General features: G+C 43.3%; 1 protein-coding gene across 1 annotated transcript in view; it reads right to left on the bottom strand.

Moving 5' to 3' along the window:
* Nucleotides 1-9,211, bottom strand: part of LOC126419166 (fatty acid-binding protein, muscle-like) — a 28,975-nt gene extending 19,764 nt beyond the window's left edge. Inside the window, exon 1 of the mRNA XM_050086294.1 lies at nt 9,079-9,211. Within this exon, the coding sequence (XP_049942251.1) occupies nt 9,079-9,157 (79 nt within the window). The 5' untranslated portion in view covers nt 9,158-9,211. The remainder of the gene's footprint in view (nt 1-9,078) is intronic.
* Between the last annotated feature and the right edge of the window lie 13,112 nt (nt 9,212-22,323).

The raw sequence follows: 22,323 nt of genomic DNA, 5'->3' as shown, positions 1-22,323 counted from the left end.
GCTGTTTTTCATTCGAGACAAACAATTGATCTTTTTAATTCATCCATAAAATTTCGGAGGTGCAGCCGCATAATATTTATGTCTTTTCTTTCTAATATTTCGGCCGTCTTCAGAGTGAGCTGACTAAAGCTATAGAATGCTGCAGCACTAGTTTCGTCGTTTTAAGCCGCACAAAATACAAGCGCGCGAAACGGTGATCGGCATAAAGAGTATGCATCAATTGAATCTGTGACTTTGCGGTCGATACATGCTGGGATATCGATGTGTCATAATTAAGTGCATTGCAGCGACCTCTTCGCGAATTTTGTTAAAAAAAGCGTTGGTTTGGACGACTTGTCTAGACTGAAGACGCTATCTTTGTTGAATAAATTCTTCTCCAAACAAACTTTCACTGCTTCTTTCACCATCGAGTCCCTAAAAATGAGATCGACGGTAGAATTTCGTCATTTTCACACCGAATATAGTAACAAGTATCGATGCAGTGCTCTGCCACATTCAATTTATTGGGCTGAAAGAGGCGAGTGCATCCACAGTGTTCCATGTATCCTTCCTGGACCGTATGAGTCGTCTGCGTGATATACGAAGGGCTGCACTCGCAAGGGATCCAGTAAACATCAGCATTTTGGAGCATCAAGCCATCTTTGACAGAACGCTGAAGCGCTGCTGTCTTCGATGGAGAACACAAAATCACTTGGTTTTGCCAGGACCCAACCTATTTTTAACGACAGCTTTTATAGTCAGACGAGTGTTAGCACGTAAGGTTGTGCATATATGACACATGTAAATAAGCACTGTTTTGTGCATAAAGGACGTCTCCATATGATAATTTTTTCTGCTGTTGAATTAACCTGTATGTTTAAAAAGTCACTTTTCACCTTACTATATGAGAGTTCTCCTATGTTAGCATTATGGTAGTGTGCAATCACACTACTGAAAATCTTCATAGGGTAAAAATTTGCGAGTATCGGCCTTGATCCGTATTTCAGACTTATACGTCCACTTAGCCCATTCTTGCCTGGGTGTAATTTTATACGTTTGACTCCTCATTTCATGAGATGATTATTTACCCATAGGTCGATTGTCTGAAGATACCTTTAAATACAGGCGAAACGCGTCGTAAAAGAAGAACTACAGTAGTGGCCATTAAAATTGCTACACCAAGAAGAAATGCAGATAATAAATGTGTACTCATTGGACAAATATATTAGACTAGAAATGACATGTGATTACATTTTCACGCAATTTGGGTGCATAGATCCTGACAAATCAGTACCCAGAACAACCACATCTGGCCGTAATAACGGCCTTGATACGCCTGGGCATTGAGTCAAACAGAGCTTGGATGGCGTTTAAAGTTACAGCTGCTCATGCAGCTTCATCACGATACCACATTTCATCAAGAGCAGTGACTGGCGTATTGTTACGAGCCAGTTGCTCAGCCACCATTGACCAGACGTTTTCAATTGGTGAGAGGTCTGGAGAATGAGCTGGCCAGGGCAGCAGTCAAACATTTTCGGTATCCAGAAAGGCCCGTACAGGACCTGTAACATGCGGTCGTGCATTATCCTGCTGAAATGCAGGGTTTCGCAGGGATCGGATGAAGGGTATAGCCACGGGTCGTAACACATCTGAAATGTAACGTCCACTGTTCAAAGTGCCGTCAATGCGAACAAAGGGTGACCGAGACGTGTAACCAATGGCACCGCATACCATCACGTCGGCTGATAACGCCAGTATGGCGATGACGAATACACGCTTCCAATGTGCGTTCACCGAGTTGTCGCGAAACACAGATGCGACCATCATGATGCTATAAACAGAACCTGAATTCATCCGAAAAAATTACGATTTGATATTCGTGCACCCAAGTTCGTCTTCGAGTACACCACCGCAGGCGCTGCTGTCTGTGATGCAGCGTGAAGGGTAACCGCACCCATGGTCTCCGAGCTGACGGTCCATGCTGCTGCAAACCTCGTCGAACTGTTCGTGCAGATGGTTGTTGTCTTGCAAACTTCCGCATCTGTTGACTCAGGGATCGAGACGTGGTTTCATGATCCGTTACAGCCATGCGGATAAGATGCCTGTCATCTCGACTGTTAGTGATACGAGTGCGTTGGGATCCAGCACGGCATTCCGTATTACCCTCCTAAAAGCACCGATTCCATGTCCTGTTAACAGTCCTTGGACCTCGACCAACGCGAGCAGCAATGTCGCGATTCGATAAACCGCAATCGCGATAGGCTACAATCTGACCTTTATCAAAGTCGGAAACGTGATGGCACGCATTTCTCCTCCTTACACGAGGCATCACAACAACGTTTCAGCAGGCAACGCCGGTCAACTGCTATTTGCGTATGAGAAATCGGTTGGAAACTTTCCTCATGTCAGAACGTTGTAGGTGTCGCCACCGGCGGCAACCTTGTGTGAATGCTCCGAAAAGCTAATCATTTGAATACCACAGCATCTTCTTCCTGTCGGTTAAATTTCGCGTCTGTAGCACGTCATCTTCGTGGTGTAGCAATTTTAATGGCAAGCACTGTAACAAAGCCATCTTTATTGCAACCACTATTGAATTCTCTCAGTATATAGAGGTTCGGGATGGTTTTCAAGCGAATCTTAGACCATTCTCCCTGCACGGTAGTCGCATGTTCAGGAAACAGTGATGGCGATGGACCACGAAGAATGGGTAATACTGAGATTTTGTGACTGTGGTGGCCAGGAGAGTTGTGGAAATTCACTCTCGTGCTCACAAAACTAGTCCTGGACAATGCGAGCTGTCGTCTTCGAAAACAGCATTACCATAGGGGAACAAACATTGCACCACTGGATAGACCTGATCAGCCAAAATGGTCACATAATCCTTGGTAGTAATGCAACCTTACCGAGAAACCTTGGGGCCCATGGAATACCACGATATGGCTGCCCAAATAATCACCCAACTCCTTCCATGTTTCTCTCTTGGAAGCAAGCAGTCTGCGTTGATGATTTGGGACGGGGTACGCCAGATATAAACTCGGCTAGAAGTTGGAAACAGTGTGAAACAAGGCTCATTCGGCCAAATAGCTTTCTTTCGTTGGTGCACAGTCCAGGTTTTATGGCTTCGGCACCGCGTTTTACTGTTATGGGCGCTTACGTCACCGATGTGTGACTTTGAAATTCCAGCATGCCCTAAAATATCCAGATTGTGGAGCTCCTTTCGTGTTGTTTTGACACTGACAAGGTTCGCGATTGCGACATTCAATACTGTACTGACTTTCGCAGCTACTGTCATCTTATTTTTTGTCACAGTCCTCTTCCATGACCGTCTATCATGGTCATTGAACGCACACAATCGTCCGCGCTGTGACTTAATGGAGTGTGTTATTCCGCTCTCCCTGTATGAGGTATGAATCTTCGATACAGTGCCTCTTGGAACATCAGACACTTCGGCAATCCTGATTACGGAAACACCCACCATACGAGCCCCAACAATTTGCCCACATTAGAATGCACTAAGCTTCGACATACTGCATTCCCAACTATAGGGAACACCGCTGTGACCACGACGGACATAGCGTACTGAGGACATTGTACAGGAGCCGGTCGTGATCAAATGCAACAGCGTCACTGCCGGGTTGCCTAGAACTGGCATTTAAGTTCGAGCATGTATGTGTTTCTCGCAGTGTTTCCAATACCTGCAATTCCGTATGAGTCAGCTTTCGAAAAAGTGTAGCGTGCTAGCTTCAGTCGGTTCACTTTGAAGATGGCCGGAAAACATACGGCTGAAATGTTACAAAAAGAAGAAATATAGTTCATACGGCTGCACTTCGGAAATTTAGTGGATTAAATACGCAGCGAAAACATCAAGATGCACAACTGATCTTTTTAATGGCCAAACGTGATAAAGCACCTCATTAGGTACTTTCATTCATTTCTCATTTTCAAGCAAGCTAAGTTGTGTAGGATATACTTCACATTATTACACAGGCTGATTCAGCTGCCCCCACCACTGTCGTTTTAAGCAGCCCGCAATGTTGCAGCTGGCCCCGGCGCGAGATTTTCACGTTCTCTAACAAAAATGGTTCAAATGGCTCTGAGTACTCTGAGACTTAACATCTGAGGTCATCAGTCCCCTGGAACTTAGAACTACTTAAACTTAACTAACCTAAGGACATCACACACATCCAGGCCTGAGGCAGGATTCGAACCTGCGACCGTAGCGGTGGCGCGGTTCCAGACTGAAGCGCCTAGAACTGCTCGGCCACACCAGCCGGCTCACGTTCTCTCGCTCGCATGCGCGAACTATTAGTCTCACAGAAAAAAATGAACAGAATCTTTTTTGTAAAAATTTTAACGGAGTTAAATTTTGTACTGGGATACGTTTCCTCTGGAGGCCAACGTACAAAATTGACCCTCAAACGCAGCACCAACCAACCCACAGTCTTCCCACAGCAGTGAGCATTTCTAGTACGTTGTTCGTGGCTCTCCACCTATACGAAATACTCCCGATATCTGAACTTTTTTGGTCTCTGTTGATTGGCCTATTACGCTTTCTTAACATGATTAATTTAGAGCTACTCGAGACGTAAATGAACGAAAAATGACTTCTCTAAACATTATGTACAATTTCACAATTCGATCCAAATACACTACTGACCATTAAAATTGCTACACCACGAAGATGACGTGTTACAGACGTGAAATTTAACCGACAGGAAGAAGATTCTGTGATATGCAAATGATTAGCTTTTCAGAGCATTCGCACAAGGTTGGCGCCGGTGGCGACACCTACAACGTGCTGACATGAGGAAAGTTTCCAACCGATTTCTCAAACACAAACAGCAGTTGACCGGCGTTACCTGGTGAAACGATGTTGTGATGCCTCGTGTAAGGAGGAGAAATGCGTACCATCACGTTTCCGACTTTGATAAAGGTCGGATTGGAGCCCATCGCGATTGCGGTTTATCGTATCGCGACATTGCTGCTCGCGTTGGTCGAGATCCAGTGACTGTTAGCAGAATATGGAATCGGTGGGTTCAGCAGGGTAATACGGAACGCCGTGCTGGATCCCAACGGCCTCGTATCTTAAGCAGTCGAGATGACAGGCATAATTTCCGCATGGCTGTAACGGATCGTGCAGCCACGTCTCGATCCCTGAGTCAACTGATGGGGACGTTTGCAAGACAACAACCATCTGCACGAACAGCTCGACAACGTTTGCAGCAGCACGGACTATCAGCTCGCAGACCATGGCTCCGGTTACCCTTGACGCTGCATCACAGACAGGAGCGCCTGCGATGGTGTACTCAACGACGAACCTGGGTGCACGAATGGCAATGTGTCATTTTTTCCTATGAATCCCGGTTCTGTTTACTGCTTCATGATGGTCACTTCGGTGTTTGATGACATCGCGGTGAAAGCACATCGGAAGCGTGTATTCGTCATCTCCATGCTGGCGTATCACCCGGTGTGATGGTATGGGGTGCCATTGGTTACATTTCTCGGTCACCTCTTGTTCGCACTGACGGCGCTTTGAACAGTGGACGTTACATTTCAGATGTGTTACGACCCGTGGCTCTACCCTTCATTCGATCAGTGCGAATCCCTATATTTCAGCAGGATAATGCACGACCGCATGTTACAGGTCCTGTACGGGCCTTTCTGGATACAGAAAACGTTTGACTGCTGCCCTGGCCAGCACATTCTCCAGATCATTCACCAGTTGAAAACGTCTGGTCAATGGTGGCCGAGCAACTGGCTCGTCACAATACGCCAGTCACTACTCTTGATTAACTGTGGTATCGTGTTGAAGCTGCATGGGCAGCTGTACCTGTACCCGCCACCCAAGCTCTGTCTGACTCAATGCCCAGGCATATCAAGGCCCTTATGACGGCCAGAGGTTGTTGTTCTGGGTAATGATTTCTCAGGCTCTATGCACCCAAAGTGCGTGAAAATGTAATCACATGTCACTTCTAGTATAATAAATATGTCCAATGAATACCCGTTTATCATCTGCATTTCTTCTTAGAGTAGCAATTTTAATGGCCAGTAGTGTATAACCCTTACAAGCACAATGTTTCGTAGCCAGAAGGCCTGGAGAATACAACGACGTAATCGTTTATTTTATGCTGTTAAAATACACAAAATTGTTAGGTAAAATTTCCATAAACGTCAATTTTAGGATTTGTAATGCTCAACTAAGCTGCTGGCGTAGTAAGTTCAGTTAATGCAGACCGAAAAGGGTCGAATGTAAGAAATAATTTGTGCATTCTGAAATATATGGACAGTAATAGGAGGGAGCGACATGAACACTTCCTGGTCCAAGTCTTTCCGGTCGATATCACTGGAGCTGCATTTCGGGTCAGCTTGGGGCTGAGTGTGGGAGCGGGAGTTCGTTTCAGTGTCATCTTTGTACGTTTTTCTTGAATAACTCAAAAACTACGGCCTCTAGCGAAAACATATCGCCGGCCGTTGTGGCCGAGCTGTTCTAAGCGCTTCAGTCCGGAACCACGCTGCTGTTACAGTCGAAGTTTCGAATCCTGCCTCGGGCATGGATGTGTGTGATGTCCTTAGGTTAGTTAGCTTTAAGTAGTTCTAAGTTCTAGGGGACTGATGACCTCAGGTGTTAAGTCCCATAGTGCTCCGAGCCATTTGAACCATTTTCGAAAACATATCCGAGAACAAAATCTAACTACATTGTATTTCATAAAAAAAGGCCCTGTTCATTATTTCTGTAGTACTAACAGTTTATGGGTAACGTGGAAGAGAATATGAAAATCTCGAGCGTAGTTTCCGCAATCTACGGTAACATTGCGGGTTGCGTAAAACAACTGCGATAGGAGTACCTGAATTACCCAGCAACCACGATTAATTTAGTAATATTCTGTCCTCATCTACACAGTAGCAACACAGACATTGTGTTTTTCGAATTTCAGAAGTATGTAACTCGCAAGTGCAATTCTTCAAAAGCATGTACTGTATCATGCTTGTACGTTTATTTCTATAACAAATGAGCGTGCAGGTGACATGAAATACAAAAATAAGTGCAACAAGCTGTACAATAACGTACATAAGGTCATTCAGAACACTCTATGCCAGAAAATGAAAGTAAATATTGTACACATTGAAGTTGGCCCTAAGGTAGTGAAACCAGTCTGGGCATTAAAAAAATAGTTGTTCGCGTAATAGGCGAATGCGATTCCCCGCATACTTGAAAGCATTAATTTCACTAGAACTAAATATTCGTATTTTTGTCCTTTACTGTCTATCGATTCCGAGCTTCCTACCTAAAAAGATTCCTACATCATAATAACTAATGTCAAGTTTTTTTCTATTTAGCTAACTACCTGGTGGAGGTCTTTCCGGTCGATGTCACTGGAGCTGCATTCCACGTCAGGAATAAATGACAGTAAAGCATACCAATATAGCCCAGGGTAGTGTTTTTGTCGTTGTTACTGGTTATCTACAACTACAGGATTACTCTGCAATTCAAAAGTAAATGCCTGGCAGAGGATTGATCGAACTACCTTAGCCTGTTTCTCTACCGTTCGTCTCTTGAACAGCGCGTAGGAAAATCGAACACTGAAATCTTTCCGTACGAGCTCTGATCTCTCTTATTTTATTACGATAACTTACGATGTTTCTTAATCGTACATCACTTGCCCATTCTGGCAAAAGCATAGCAAGCATAGCAAGCATCAGACGACTGGCCACTCCTTGTCTTTATTGGCTCTCTATGAGTTATGATCTTCTGGTGTCATTTGCTGTCGAAACGAAATAATTGTGGAATTTCTCTGCAAGAGTAACGACTAACTTTCCTGTTTTCAAATCTTGGGTCGTCCGACCATGCGTCCAGTGACAGTGAATGGCAATTACATCTATATTTTTATAGCTATTTATTGTTATTCCACTTAGATTGTCTTCATGATGACTTTTATTTATGTTAAATTTGTAATTTCGTCTGTGTGTTTCCACAGTGCCAATAGTTATACCAGTACATTTATCATAAGTAATCGTGAAAATTGTCAAATCCCTCCTTCATTATCAGCACCACATTTCAATTCAGAGTGTTTCTACTTGATTGTCATTAGTAATAAGCCATCCTTTGGCTTCCTTAGTTACTAATTTCCTCTATTTACCGCTGTAAATTGTCAATGTTTACACTGAAGACCAGAATAAAATTGTCTTTTTTTTAGCTCTGCTACTTTAGAATCCTGAAACTTCAGTTTCCGAAAGTGACTTTTGCTGTGTTTTTAATAAATTCCCAGGAGTCGCTGTTTTCTTCGAGCGTAGCTCGCGACAAAGCTTCCTCGTGGAGGGGATACGTGACGTCAGTGTGACCTCACGCGACGTGAGCGCCACACTCCGCACGCGGCGCGTCAGTGGACTTCGTTAAAAGTCAGCAGCTTTGACGACTTGGCCATCTTGGATTCGATGTATCTGGGTGCACGTTACATATCACGGACGAGAAACGTAATACTAGCGCGTATTGGCTGCTTGGTAAATAATCTGTTAAGTTTTTGTTGAGGAGGATGTGTGTTTTGTGCCCGAAAATACGAATGAAGAACAGACCTCTGTGCAGAATTCAACGATATAATTCCGTCGTGCGTTATCGGCTGTATCGTGGTATTAAGTTAGTGTTGTCTGTAAATACCGTCGGCAGCTGTTTGACACTGAACTTTTAGTGTAAATCCAATTGTATCAGTACACATAAGAAATTGTAGAAATAATTTATCTTTTTTCCGTAAAAGAAATACATTTTTTACTACCGTTTCTCAAGGCATCTTTCTGTAACTTTATTAACAGTAACATGTAATATGTGCAAAATGCAAATGAAGCAACATAAAAGAAGTAAATACCGCACTAACTACAGATACTGGAGTGAAGCTACACGCTGACAATTACTCAAGATATGAAAACAGATTGGTTATTGCTTATGAAAGCAATGAGAATGAGTTAGTAAAAGCCATTCCATTTACTCGATTAGTTGTGCCAGGAAAAATTAATGAAAAATCCAGGTGCAAGAAGTAGTTATTGAAAAACAGATGTGTAAGCAGTTAGTAACATTTTCGCAGAGAATGAACCAATTTCGCCGTTTACCGATCGCTTTCATGTACTCATTGAAGTTTTCACTCTTCACTAATTTGTACCTGCGACCTAGAAATTCTTCGAGAGACATCTCTAGTATTTACACTTTGGCGACAAACTGCAAAACTCGACTGCGCGCGTACACGGTGAGAGAGCTACTGATGTCACAAACTTCCGGCCACTGACCTTGACACTTTTTCGTGGAGTAGCTTCGCGCCGGAGTGGCGGGGATAATTTGAGTGCACATTGGTAGACTTCAGAAGTGCTGAGCCGCGGTGTTCGACTTTACCGTCATAAAGGGCCGTTGCAATTCGTCGCCATGTAGCGCGATCTGTCATCAATTATCTATCGCTAATCGCTCGTAATTCCCAAGCAGTCTGATGAATTGTAGGCGGCAGAATGAACAGTATGAAGATATAGGTACTTTACTGCGACTCATTTGTCCAGTTACTATTAATAATCGTGTACTTTTGGTTCATTTCGCAATGCCCACTTGCAGTGACGACTTCACGTTAGAATTAGTAGTTTTTTTAGAGGGCGCGAACCAGAAAGAAGGAAGAGAAATGAAGGCACACAATACAATAAAATTGCCATTTTTATATAAATGACATAATCAATTAAGAAATAAATTTTATATGCAACGCACAAAATTCATTATATCCAGACAACTGATCGTTGCCCGATCAAGTCTAGAAGTGTATGACAGTTCTGTAATGAATGAGAAAAAAATCTCTGTACTCCACATTCCAAGAGCAGAGAATGAGAGTGGGGGCGGTAAGTGCTCCCTCTGCCAATCCCCCCCCAAGACCCCCCTACCTGCCCCTTACAGATGCTTATGCATACTGGATTTCAGATGGCGATTTCGAATTGTTTCTGAAACAGCTAGACGCATTTTTAAAGATATTAACTTTTAAACAGAATGAGGTAATATTAAGAGGACATTTTCGGCGATACCTATGCTCCAACCCTGCTATCGTTCTTTGTTATTTCATATAATCTAACGCTCCCTTGCAAGTAGAAATATAGCTCTTACAGATCCTGTGAACTATGATATCTGGTTAACAAGAGAAGAATAACAGCATAATCGCTATTCTGTCCAATTAGATATAAAATATCAGTGTCCAGTGCATTGTCCTCTACTCTTATCTGTTACCAGCTGCCTGACACCTTCTTCCTAGTCATGATATCTTAAAATTCTCTTCTACATCTTCTGTCTCGAACACAATGACCTTCTATACGCCAATCATCTTGGATTCCGAAAATATTGTGCATACGAAACCAAACTTGAGCTTTTCTCAAATGACACCCTGAAAGCCATGGCTCAAGCGAGTCAAGTGGATGCTGTATATCCAACCTTTCAGGAAATATTTGACTCAATACTACACCAACGTTTAGTAACAGAAGTGTGGTATATCAATAAAAATTTGTGATTAGATTGAGATTTCTTGGCAGGGAGGACGCAACATGTTGTCTTGGATGGATAGTGATTGACAGAAGTCGAAATTACTTCTGGCGTTGGCGTAGTCTGCTGGGATCCTTGTTGTTCATGTTATATATCAATAGCCTTGTATACAATATTAACAGTGACCTCAGCTTTTGCTCATGATGCTGTAAGGGGAAGTCAAATGAATACTGGACGGACGGAATAAAACTGGCGAGGAACTGATAGAATAAGAAATGTAATTTCAGGAACTGATCAGATAAAGCATTATCAGATTACACATCAGGTGCCATATCACAGTTGAGACAACTGTACAAGTCAAGTTTCGCTGACGTCAGCATCAACACTTCCTTATCTCCAAGATCGTTCCTGGAATCATGACATTCCGCCACGTGACAAAGTTAAGGAGGAAGGGCCTCCCATCCTGCACTTCTGCAAGTTTTTCATGAAGCACCCTCCACCCTCCCCCCCCCCCCCCCCCACACACACACACACATATACACAGGATTCGTGGAAATGACACACGACTACTGTTCACATGCATATTATATTTTGCTAACACGAGAACTCCCACCCACTGTGCCCTACACTTCCGCAAATCCGGTATGATGCACCTTGAGCTCCGCGCCCCGCCGCTCTGCAACTGTGTTTGCATTATTGTCTTCCAAAACGTTCTCATATTGGTAACTTCGATTTGAAGTTACACACAATTCGTCAAGGAATGTTCGTCAAGGAATGTTGGAACGAGTAGATAGCGTATTTCTCTACACACAGTAAAAAACCAACGTTTGTTGTAAAATGTAAATAATGAATCAAGAACTCTTATTAGTTGAAAATGAATCTTTTACCTTAAGTACTATCCCAAGAACTCTGAAAATGTAAATAAGGCAAATCCTCTTTCACAGTCTGTTTGCTCCTCGCACCAGCAGATGGATGTACAGGAGAAAACGAGTACCTAAAACCACCAGAAAATGGCTGCACTCTGCGTTGACTTGCTGCAACTTCTAAGTGCCATCAGTAGATGCCTGCACACTTAAAAACTACAGCAGAGCCGTAAATTAATTATTTTCCACATGTAAGATGATAAATAAGTTTAAAATGTTAAAAATTCTAGACAGTACAACAAATTGCGATGTTTTAAAGTGACTATGCAGAACCTGATTCAGATTAATACATTAAAGGTTGCTGTGAGACTCAAATGAAGTAATGTGGTGCTACAATATTGTGAAAAGTGCACATACATTGTAAAATAAAGTTCAAGTTAATTTGCACATATACAAGTGTTTGGCAGATTAGTATCCAAAGTTATACAGTATGTACCCCAATGTTAATAATCGCTGACATTTGAGAATGTAGACCCAATAATTCGATGTTGTAAAATCAACCTAACTAGGCTTATAACAGCAGAAAAAATACATGTTGTCTAAAAATTTCAACACTAAGCAGGCAAACAGATAGGTTTCATGTGCTGTAACTCATTAGGTCTAATCTTGATGTGTGCCACAAAACAATACTTCCACATTTCAATTGTTCTGATGTACCACTTTAGGCAGCAGAAAGATAATGCATTGTGTTGACCACTAGAAGAATATAAACGATGCTAATCACTGAAAAAAGCTCCTATTACTTCAAATGACACAGGCCTACAGGAGACTATGTAGAATAACAGCAGTTTGCAAACAGAACTGCGGTGGTAAGGCTTCTAAAACATTTACAGACTGTATTTGCTACGAATATAAGTGGTCATAGTATTCTAAAATGTGTTGAAAAATGTAAAGTTTACGTAGCACAAGTTATTAAATACGTAACATGTGTATTCAGTCTGCCCAGCAGCATTTCGGGAACTTACAGACCGTAAAAATAAAATCTGTAATCAAGTACACTGCCCAAACACATGCACAACGCGACTGTTGTGTTACGAAGCGTAGCGATAAGGTGCTTTATCACAAAATATCACTTGAACTGCGCTTTATATAAACAAACGAGAAAAACGACCAAACCGGAACCGCGCGACTGCTACGGTCGCAGGTTCGAATCCTGCCCCGGGCATGGATGTGTGTGATGTCCTTAGGTTAGTTAGGTTTAAGTAGTTCTAAGTTCTAGGGGACTGATGACCACAGATGTTAAGTCCCATAGTGCTCAGAGCCATTTGAATCATTTTTGAAGACGACCAAAGAGAGTAGCAGTGAGAGATGTGGCCTTTCGAAAGACAGCGTTAGAGTCGATAGCTCGGGCAACATGTATAAAAATAAAGTTATTCTCCGTAACGTGCAAATATGTAGGTGTGTAACTTCCTGGCAAATTAAAACTGTGTGCCGGACCGAGACTCGAATTCGAGACTTTTGCCTTTCGCGGGCAAGTGCTCTACCATCTGAGCCACCAAGCATGACATACGCCCCGTCCCTACAATTTTACTTCTGCCAGTATCTCTTCTCCTACCTTCCAAACTTTACAGAAGCTCTCCTGCAAATCTTGCAGAATTAGCACTCCTGAAAGATAGGATATTGTGGAGACACGGTTTAGCCACAGGTCCTGTGCCCCAAAGCATAGGTCACAGCCGGATACTATGTTAGAGATTCTACCAGCCCTTGATGCTGCTACAGCCGAAATATGCGCTAAATGTCAAGGACCCAACCACATGATTCATATCTGGATTTTCAGAAAGCAAATTTCAAACAAACTGGCTGTAAATATTACAAGGTATGGTACTCAAACAATGCAGCGTGGCAGCATGACGGTGCCAGTTTGCAGAGACGAGGATATTGAGAGAGTACAGTCTCACCTATTTTTCAGAAGGATTTTGTTATAACGTTACGCAGCTTGTGCGAGACACCAGAAAGTTAACAGCCTGAGCAGGCGTTGATGGAGCTAAAAGCATGAGGTATTTTTATGGTTCTTAGTTCGTAGAAACGGCATGTGTGGAAGTTGAAAGCAACTGGCGGCGACCCATCACTCAGTAAATCTGGCGGACAGGCCCACAGTCGCATAGGGGCAGACAAAGCACCCCCAAGTCGAGACGGGTTTCCAGCAGGACAATGTCCGCTTTACTTGCATCGGCAATAGCCGAAAGCTGGGCTGAGGGCGACGGACTGAAAGGGCGCGTCTACACACTGGGGTTGTAAACCGGGCATTGTGGACTGCACCACGCGTAATAAAAATTTACAAGTTTTCGTGTTTGCCGAAACTGCACAGGGGCCTGTGACCCACTTCCATCTGCCGCCTTGGTCGTAGAGGAAACGCTGGCGTCTGGGAAACTTTTAAAGACAGAAACTTTATTACACTTCATAGCTAGGACTAACTTGCTCGAAGGCACAGGCAATTAAGATCTGTAAGATAAAGATCTGCAAGATTGTATCGGTTCGCTTGTTGCTGTGAGAAGCGATGCGACTTCAGAGAAAAACACCTTCTCCTACCGCGAAAACTTAAAAAAGTCAGCAATTGGCGGCTTCTTTTTTTTTCAGAGACGCAGTTCATTTTGTGCTGGTTGGTCGTGAGTTTGTGCTGGAGTGTAGGAGGGGAAATTTAGCGCCTCTAAGGTTCGATGGTTGGCTCAAGACGGAATGGAACGCGTTGTCGTTCGTATACTGTGCGGAAAAACGGGAATTTTTTATCTGGAGAGGTGCGAGAAACTCTGGCTCGGTCTGAGAGGCACTCTGGCTCTGGATTTTGGTCTGGAAGCAACTTCTGGTCGAAGCTCTTGCAGGTGTGGTTGGTACTTGGGACCTGTCCTAAGACTGACTCAACTTGCGAGAAGTTAGACTGGGGAGCCTGTGGTGAAGTTTTCACTGTACCGGACTTCTCGTTTGCCGAGGGCACACTTATTCGATTTTGTTTACCAGTCTCGACGTTCGGCATCCTTGGGCGCTCTGCGGTATAAGTGAACCGAATTGGTCCTTGGTACGACCAGCGAACGGGTGTGTCACACACTAGAATCTTCCGTGATTTCAGGGCTCTAGTAGAGAGTAAATTCATGCGTCTGCTTGATCGCTAGAAAGTGGGATTTTTCATTTCTTTCGTGGCGCTATCTACTCACAGGTGCTGCCTTACAACTCGCCACTGCCGCACACGACTCACCAGATGCCGGTTACATCGCTGCACCAAGCAGACAGGGTAAAGTACTGCCGCTCCGGCCTTGTCTAGGCGTACGAACCCCAGTCGCCACTTGCTCTCAGCTGCACCCACATAGCCACATGTAGATTGAATTGTCAAAGTCTGTTCAGCGTCAGAACAATTAAAGATCGCGTTATCCACATTTTTTTAGGGCCAGTGTATTTAACTCACCTCTGCCACCCAGGATGCTTGTCCATCGTGGTCTTAAGCCACCTGTTAGTCGTTTACGATATACGAAAATAATCTGTTTAGGTCTAATTAGACCTCTTTGTTTCTTTCGTTTTTTTGTGTGTGTGGAAAAATAAATGTTGTCAGTAAACTAAATTTTTCCTGCCTTCTCAATCAAATCATCACTTTAATATAGCCAATCCAAATGTTAACTTTCTTTGTGTACGAGTCTACTAGGATATCATGCATTTTTGGGTCAACTGCAAAGAGTAAACATTCAATTTAGTGGAACCTGTCAGAAGGATAAAATTTCGTAAGCATTCCATTTAACGTACCCTGCCAGGATAACTTTAATTTTAGCGTTCCCTGTCAAGTTTTATCTTGCAATTTAGCGTACCCTGCAGGATCACCTTTTATATAAATAGTTTTCGCTATCTTGCAATTAGCGTCCCCAACCAGGATCTCTTACTTTATTAACGTTATCTTGCAATATCAACGCCATAATACACAGGAAACAGAGATGAAATAACGTGATTATAACAGCGTTAGCGGCGTGGTATTGCCATTAATTGTCGAAGTGACGTGATTATGTTCCATGACAGAGTAGTTGAAAAGAAAGATACAAGTCATCAAGCACATTTTTGCGTCTTGAAAAAAAAAAACTACTTATCGTATACTCTGAGACGTGTAACACTTTGCGAGCACAAATTAGATATTATCGCATCTAAATTGTCTGTTTTATCGTAATATAAACAAAGTCATACGAAAGATCGATTTCGTACGCCTTGCAGACCCGAAGAACCATCATAATAGGCCAAACGCCTAACGCAGGACTTTGTATGACTATCCTCCATGGCTATAAACGCTAAAAAAACGCCACTAAACCTATTAAAACGATGCTATTCTCTATATCGTATAGATATATGGGTGTGGAAATCGTCGTGTTGTAAAAAATTAGTGGATTACATGTGGAAATGTCGTTAGAGATTCTACCAATCCGTAATTTTGACGCTTAATATAAAGCCCCCAACCACATCGTACATGTTAGGACTTCCAACAAGCAAAGCTCAAACAAAATGGTTGCATATACACTCCTGGAAATTGAAATAAGAACACCGTGAATTCATTGTCCCAGGAAGGGGAAACTTTATTGACACATTCCTGGGGTCAGATACATCACATGATCACACTGACAGAACCACAGGCACATAGACACAGGCAACAGAGCATGCACAATGTCGGCACTAGTACAGTGTATATCCACCTTTCGCAGCAATGCAGGCTGCTATTCTCCCATGGAGACGATCGTAGAGATGCTGGATGTAGTCCTGTGGAACGGCTTGCCATGCCATTTCCACCTGGCGCCTCAGTTGGACCAGCGTTCGTGCTGGACGTGCAGACCGCGTGAGACGACGCTTCATCCAGTCCCAAACATGCTCAATGGGGGACAGATCCGGAGATCTTGCTGGCCAGGGTAGTTGACTTACACCTTCTAGAGCACGTTGGGTGGCACGGGACACATGCGGACGTGCATTGTCCTGTTGGAACAGCAAGTTCCATTGCCGGTCTAGGAATGGTAGAACGATGGGTTCGATGACGGTTTGGATGTACCGTGCACTATTCAGTGTCCCCTCGACGATCACCAGTGGTGTACGGCCAGTGTAGGAGATCGCTCCCCACACCATGATGCCGGGTGTTGGCCCTGTGTGCCTCGGTCGTATGCAGTCCTGATTGTGGCGCTCACCTGCACGGCGCCAAACACGCATACGACCATCATTGGCACCAAGGCAGAAGCGACTCTCATCGCTGAAGACGACACGTCTCCATTCGTCCCTCCATTCACGCCTGTCGCGACACCACTGGAGGCGGGCTGCACGATGTTGGGGCGTGAGCGGAAGACGGCCTAACGGTGTGCGGGACCGTAGTCCAGCTTCATGGAGACGGTTGCGAATGGTCCTCGCCGATACCCCAGGAGCAACAGTGTCCCTAATTTGCTGGGAAGTGGCGGTGCGGTCCCCTACGGCACTGCGTAGGATCCTACGGTCTTGGCGTGCATCCGTGCGTCGCTGCGGTCCGGTCCCAGGTCGACGGGCACGTGCACCTTCCGCCGACCACTGGCGACAACATCGATGTACTGTGGAGACCTCACGCCCCACGTGTTGAGCAATTCGGCGGTACGTCCACCCGGCCTCCCGCATGCCCACTATACTCCCTCGCTCAAAATCCGTCAACTGCACATACGGTTCACGTCCACGCTGTCGCGGCATGCTACCAGTGTTAAAGACTGCGATGGAGCTCCGTATGCCACGGCAAACTGGCTGACACTGACGGCGGCGGTGCACAAATGCTGCGCAGCTAGCGCCATTCGACGGCCAACACCGCGGTTCCTGGTGTGTCCGCTGTGCCGTGCGTGTGATCATTGCTTGTACAGCCCTCTCGCAGTGTCCGGAGCAAGTATGGTGGGTCTGACACACCGGTGTCAATGTGTTCTTTTTTCCATTTCCAGGAGTGTATTACGAGGTATGGCACCTCAACATTGAAGTGTAAGAAGATAACAGTGCCAGCCTGCAGAGACGAAGATATCAACGCCGCAATACATGGGAAACAAAGACAAAATAATGTGATTAACCAGCAATAGCTGTGCGGAATTACCACTAATTGCCAAAGTGACACAATTTTATTCCACAATAGAGTAGTTGTAAAGAAAGCTACAAGTCATACATAAAGAGTCTTGCACAGAGGTGAAACAAAAGATCGATTATTCAGTAGTCTCCAGCCTGGTAATACCACGCTTATTAGCCTAGATAGACATAAAAAGTTTCATACAGTCGCACGACTGGATACTTTATGAAAAGCGATTGGCACGAAGTCGAGATGAGCACATCGCAAATACTGTTAGACTGTGTCTGGACAAAACTTACGGAGTCTTGAAAGGGTTAAAGCTCACAATCCATCCTGTTCTCAGCCATAAGATTCTATTACATCTTTTTATTTGGATATTGAATGCTGTGGTATTTTGTCCGAATACATATAAGTTGCAAATAAAGCTCAGCCAATTACAACATAACAACCGTTTGCAGAGTTTAAAACTGATGGAATAGCAGCTTGTTACCGTAATTCGGAAACGCTCCGTATCAGCCTGCTGTCATCTCTGCACACAGAAAAATTGTTAGTCTATCTGTGGTGTTCCGCAGCCATTACAAGCTACTATTCCGTTGGTTTTAAGCTCTGCAAATGGTTGTTACGTTGTTAGGTGCACAACATCCAGACCAGCGCATTTAGGAACAATGTAACCATTCTTTGTAAACAAATCCATATGTGAAGGGATCTTTATAAACAGGATTTTTCTGTGTCCTTTCATGTGGGAAACGTGCCCTAATCCATCATTTTCGCCTAGGACCCCAACACATGACTAGTTACCAGTGCTGTCTACAGTAAATGCAGGTATTTTATTCTACCCATTTATTGTCAGATTTCAATATATAAGCCTTACCTGCACATCTGCAACAGCTTTTCCTTTTTCCAAATGCAGTTTATATTCTTCCTTTATGGCATTTGTCTTCGCCATATACCCGATTTTTCTTCTTTTAAACTTCGATCTCTTCCATTTCTGCCGGCCGCGGTGGCCGTGCGGTTCTAGGCGCTCCAGTCCGGAGCCGCGCTGCTTCTACGGTCGCAGGTTCGAATCCTGCTTCGGGCATGGGTGTGTGTGTTGTCCTTAGGTTAATTAGGTTTAAGTAGTTCTAAGTTCTAGGGGACTGATGACCACAGCAGTTGAGTCCCATAGTGCTCCGAGCCATTTGAACCATTTTCCATTTCTAGTTTTTATTTTCGTACACACTCCGCAAGGACAGCACATAAAGACGTCATTTCTATATAGGGAAATCTTTTAAGTCTGTGCAATACATTTACTTGTTTCATAGGACTCATGGAATAAAATTGTTTGTGAGAAACAGTCCTAATTCGGCAATATCCGTATTTGATTGTATTGTGGAGAACAGTGTTCTGGATTAAGAGAAATATATTTCCCCTGCTTTAGTATAGCATGTCTGTGAAATTTTTTTGGTCTTTGTCGGAGTCAGTGTTAAGAATCTCCATGGAGTTTACGGGAAAAGAATTAAAAGTTTATGCCGACACAGCGTAATTTATAAGCTCCCCACCCTCTTGAAAGGCAAGAAGGATTATTTGTACACCAGTCAGTTTTCGGATATTCTTATTACCCCAGTAGACAAATAGCAGAACGTTATTAAGCACCGCACAGTAGCTGTGCTTTAAGTTATTAGTTCACTGGCACCACATGGGTGCGATTGGCCAAGAGCACAGTGGAGCTTATTGCAAATACCATTTGTCAGAGTATAATACACTTAAAAGTCTTGCACAGACTCAAAAGCACAATTCGTTCTACAGTCGTATGTTGCAGCCTCCAGCCTGGTAATACCAAGGTCCTTAGCCAAGGTAGATGTAAAAGTTTCTCGTAGTCGCGTGTCCGGACACATTAAAAAATCTATAAGACGGTTACCTTTAACTTTGTTTAATCCAAGACCTGTGATTTGACATATAAGGTTATTGTATATCTTTACAATTAGAGGTCACTCACGTTAAGCAATCTATTTCGTCTTATCGTTGTCCACAATCACATTGATGTTTCCCTGGCAGTCTTCTCCCAAACGGAAGTCGTAGTTTGGTACTTGGTAGGCACAGCTCCACTTTGTTCAAAATCTCGGTCAAATATTGAGTTATGTCCAAATTTCAGGCAGCTATTCCGTTGGAACATCCATTTGGACATCGGCTAGCTCCACTTCATATGGTATAGCCACAGGATGTTCACATTTCCTCGAAATCGTTTCCAGTGCTTCATTGCTATTTTTTCCAGTATTCCTCTTACTCTCACACTGCCATTCCCATGTAGGAGAAAACGTAGGTTCGCCATGACACCAAGTCTCAGTGACGAATTTGGAGAATTTATTTGTAGTTCTGATTGCAAACTGCTTAGCCTAACTACTTAGCCTCTTGTAAGTCTGTGTCATTTGTAACAATAGAGTTATTTCCAATCAGTGATGTCGTTTATATTTTGTTCTAGTGATTAACATGATGCATTATCTTTCTCTCTCCTAAAATACTTCTTCAGAACAATTTAAAGTGGAAATACTGTTCTGTGGGACACGTCAAGATTAGCCCTAATTGGTTGCAAAAGATTAAGCGTGTCTATTTAATTACGTCGTATTTTTTTCTTTCACGCAATTTTTTCTGCTGATGTAAAACTGGTCAGGTCAGTTTTGTGTCATCGATTTATTACGCCTACATTTCCAAATGTTATTAGTATTGGGATACTTTAGAATTTTGGCCACTAATTTGGCAGATATGTGGATATAAACATCGTGCTTTTTCCATCACCTATGTATTTTTCAGACGCTTCAGAGAACTGCAACATATTAGCTATGCAAGATAATTAATTACTACTCCGTTGTGTTTTTATCACTGTAAGTTTGAATGCAGACTGTGGTTATTATACATAATCTATAGTAGGTTCAAAAATGGTTCAAATGGCTCTGAGCACTATGGGACTTAACTGCTGTGGTCATCAGTCCCCTAGAACTTAGAACAACTTAAACCTAACTAACCTAAGGACATCACACACATCCATGCCCGAGGCAGGATTCGAACCTGCGACCGTAGCGGTCACGCGGTTCCAGACTGTAGCGCCTAGATCCGCACGGCCACTCCGGCCGGCTATAGTAGGTGTATGTCATCTGTAGTAACTGCACTTTTTTGATTCGGTAACGTCGTTCGTATTTTTTATGTGAGTAATAGGATGTATTATTTTTCTCCCTCATAAAGCGATGCTTCAAACCAATTTGAATGCAGAAACATTTTCTTGTGATTTACGTCAATAGTTGGCCTAAATATGGTTCAAATGGCTCTGAGCACTACGGGACTTAACATCTGAGGTCATCAGTCCCCTAGAACTTAGAGCTACTTAAACCTAACTAACCTAAGGACATCACGCACATCCATGCCCGAGGCAGGATTCGAACCTGCGACCGTAGCAGTCGCACGGTTCCAGACTGAAGCGCCTAGAACCGCTCGGCCACACTGCCCGGCTAATAGTTGGCCTAATTTGTTAGTTTGAGCCTGCCTGTTTAGCCGTTAGCGTCGAATTTCTTTTAACTAATATGTATTTTTTTCTGCTGTTGTAACCCTCGTTAGGTTAGTTTTACGACATGCAGTTACTGAGCCTACATTCTCAGATGTTAGCTGTAGATTAGTTATGTCGTACATACTTTAGAATTTCGGGCACTAATTTGCGAATATTTTCATATGTACAAATTAACTAACACTTTATTTTACAATTTAGGCGTATTTTTCGCAATATTATGATGTCGCATCACTTGATTTGAGTCTCACAGCAATTTTTAATATATTAACTCAGTGTAAAAAAATGCAATTTGTTGCACTTTAGACGTATGTTACAGAAATGTTAGAATTTTTCAATGTCTTGTATGTGGAAAATAATTAATTTACAACTCTGCTGCGCTTTGCAACTGTGCAGCCTTCTGGAAGTGGAAGTAAGAAGTTGCGGTTAGTTAATCGGACGTTGATCGATTTTACACTGCAACCATCTGCTGGTGGTAGTACGTGCTCGTTTTACTCCAGAGCAGCCATTTGCTGGTGACAAGAGCAAGCATGATGTGAGGGTGGACCTCCCTTTATGTCTTCAGAGCTCGCTGGATAGTGTTACAAATATGTTTGTACAATACAATATATTTAGCAGTTTCAATTTATAGTTAGAAAGTACCTTTAGCGTGATCGAGGAACGGCGACGTGGATATAACAGTATTTTATTTCCATGAGGATGCTTGATTTCGGTGAGTCCCCTTGCAGTCCAGGATTGACGTGCTTGTCTTCAATGAGTACTCTTGCCTCTCCTATTGGGGTGATTGGCTTCGCTGAGTATCAATGGCATGTGCGCTACCACTATTACTTCATCGACATTTTACCTTATTACAATGGTTGTGGTTTGTATTCCGCAGGTAGCCGCGCAGTGGTTAATGAGACATTTACAGCGGTTAGATGGAAACACTCATCGAAACCAGTGACCCCGACGGCGGGGTTCGAGAACAGCCGCTAAAATCAAGCACTCCGATAGGCTGTGGGCTCACCACAATCAGCCCCGCAGATATCAAGAATTTCAATGGTTTGAGGACTTCTCACAATCGTGCCCATGGGAAGAGAAAATTACGTTATCAAGTAGCTTATTTCCCGGAAATGCCAAACTGAATCGAAATTTCCAGCATAAATATCAACCGTTAGAACACAAAGGCTTACATTTACATCATAAATGAAATATAGAATCGGATACGTCAGTTCTTAATTGCAAAACAGGAACTCTAGAAATTTGTCGATTACAGCGCCATCTGCCACGAAGTGAGAACAATTGTCTGATCAACCCTCCGTACACGTATTTTTTGGCATAGAATCCGAATAAGCAATAAAACGGCGGTTCTCATTTGAAAATACAAAATTGACTCCACCCTGCA

This window comes from Schistocerca serialis, chromosome 9 (genome assembly GCF_023864345.2).
Source record: "Schistocerca serialis cubense isolate TAMUIC-IGC-003099 chromosome 9, iqSchSeri2.2, whole genome shotgun sequence".
Lineage (NCBI taxonomy): Eukaryota > Metazoa > Arthropoda > Insecta > Orthoptera > Acrididae > Schistocerca > Schistocerca serialis.
Note: the sequence above shows the minus strand (reverse complement) of the source record. Positions and strands in the feature narration are given on the sequence as shown.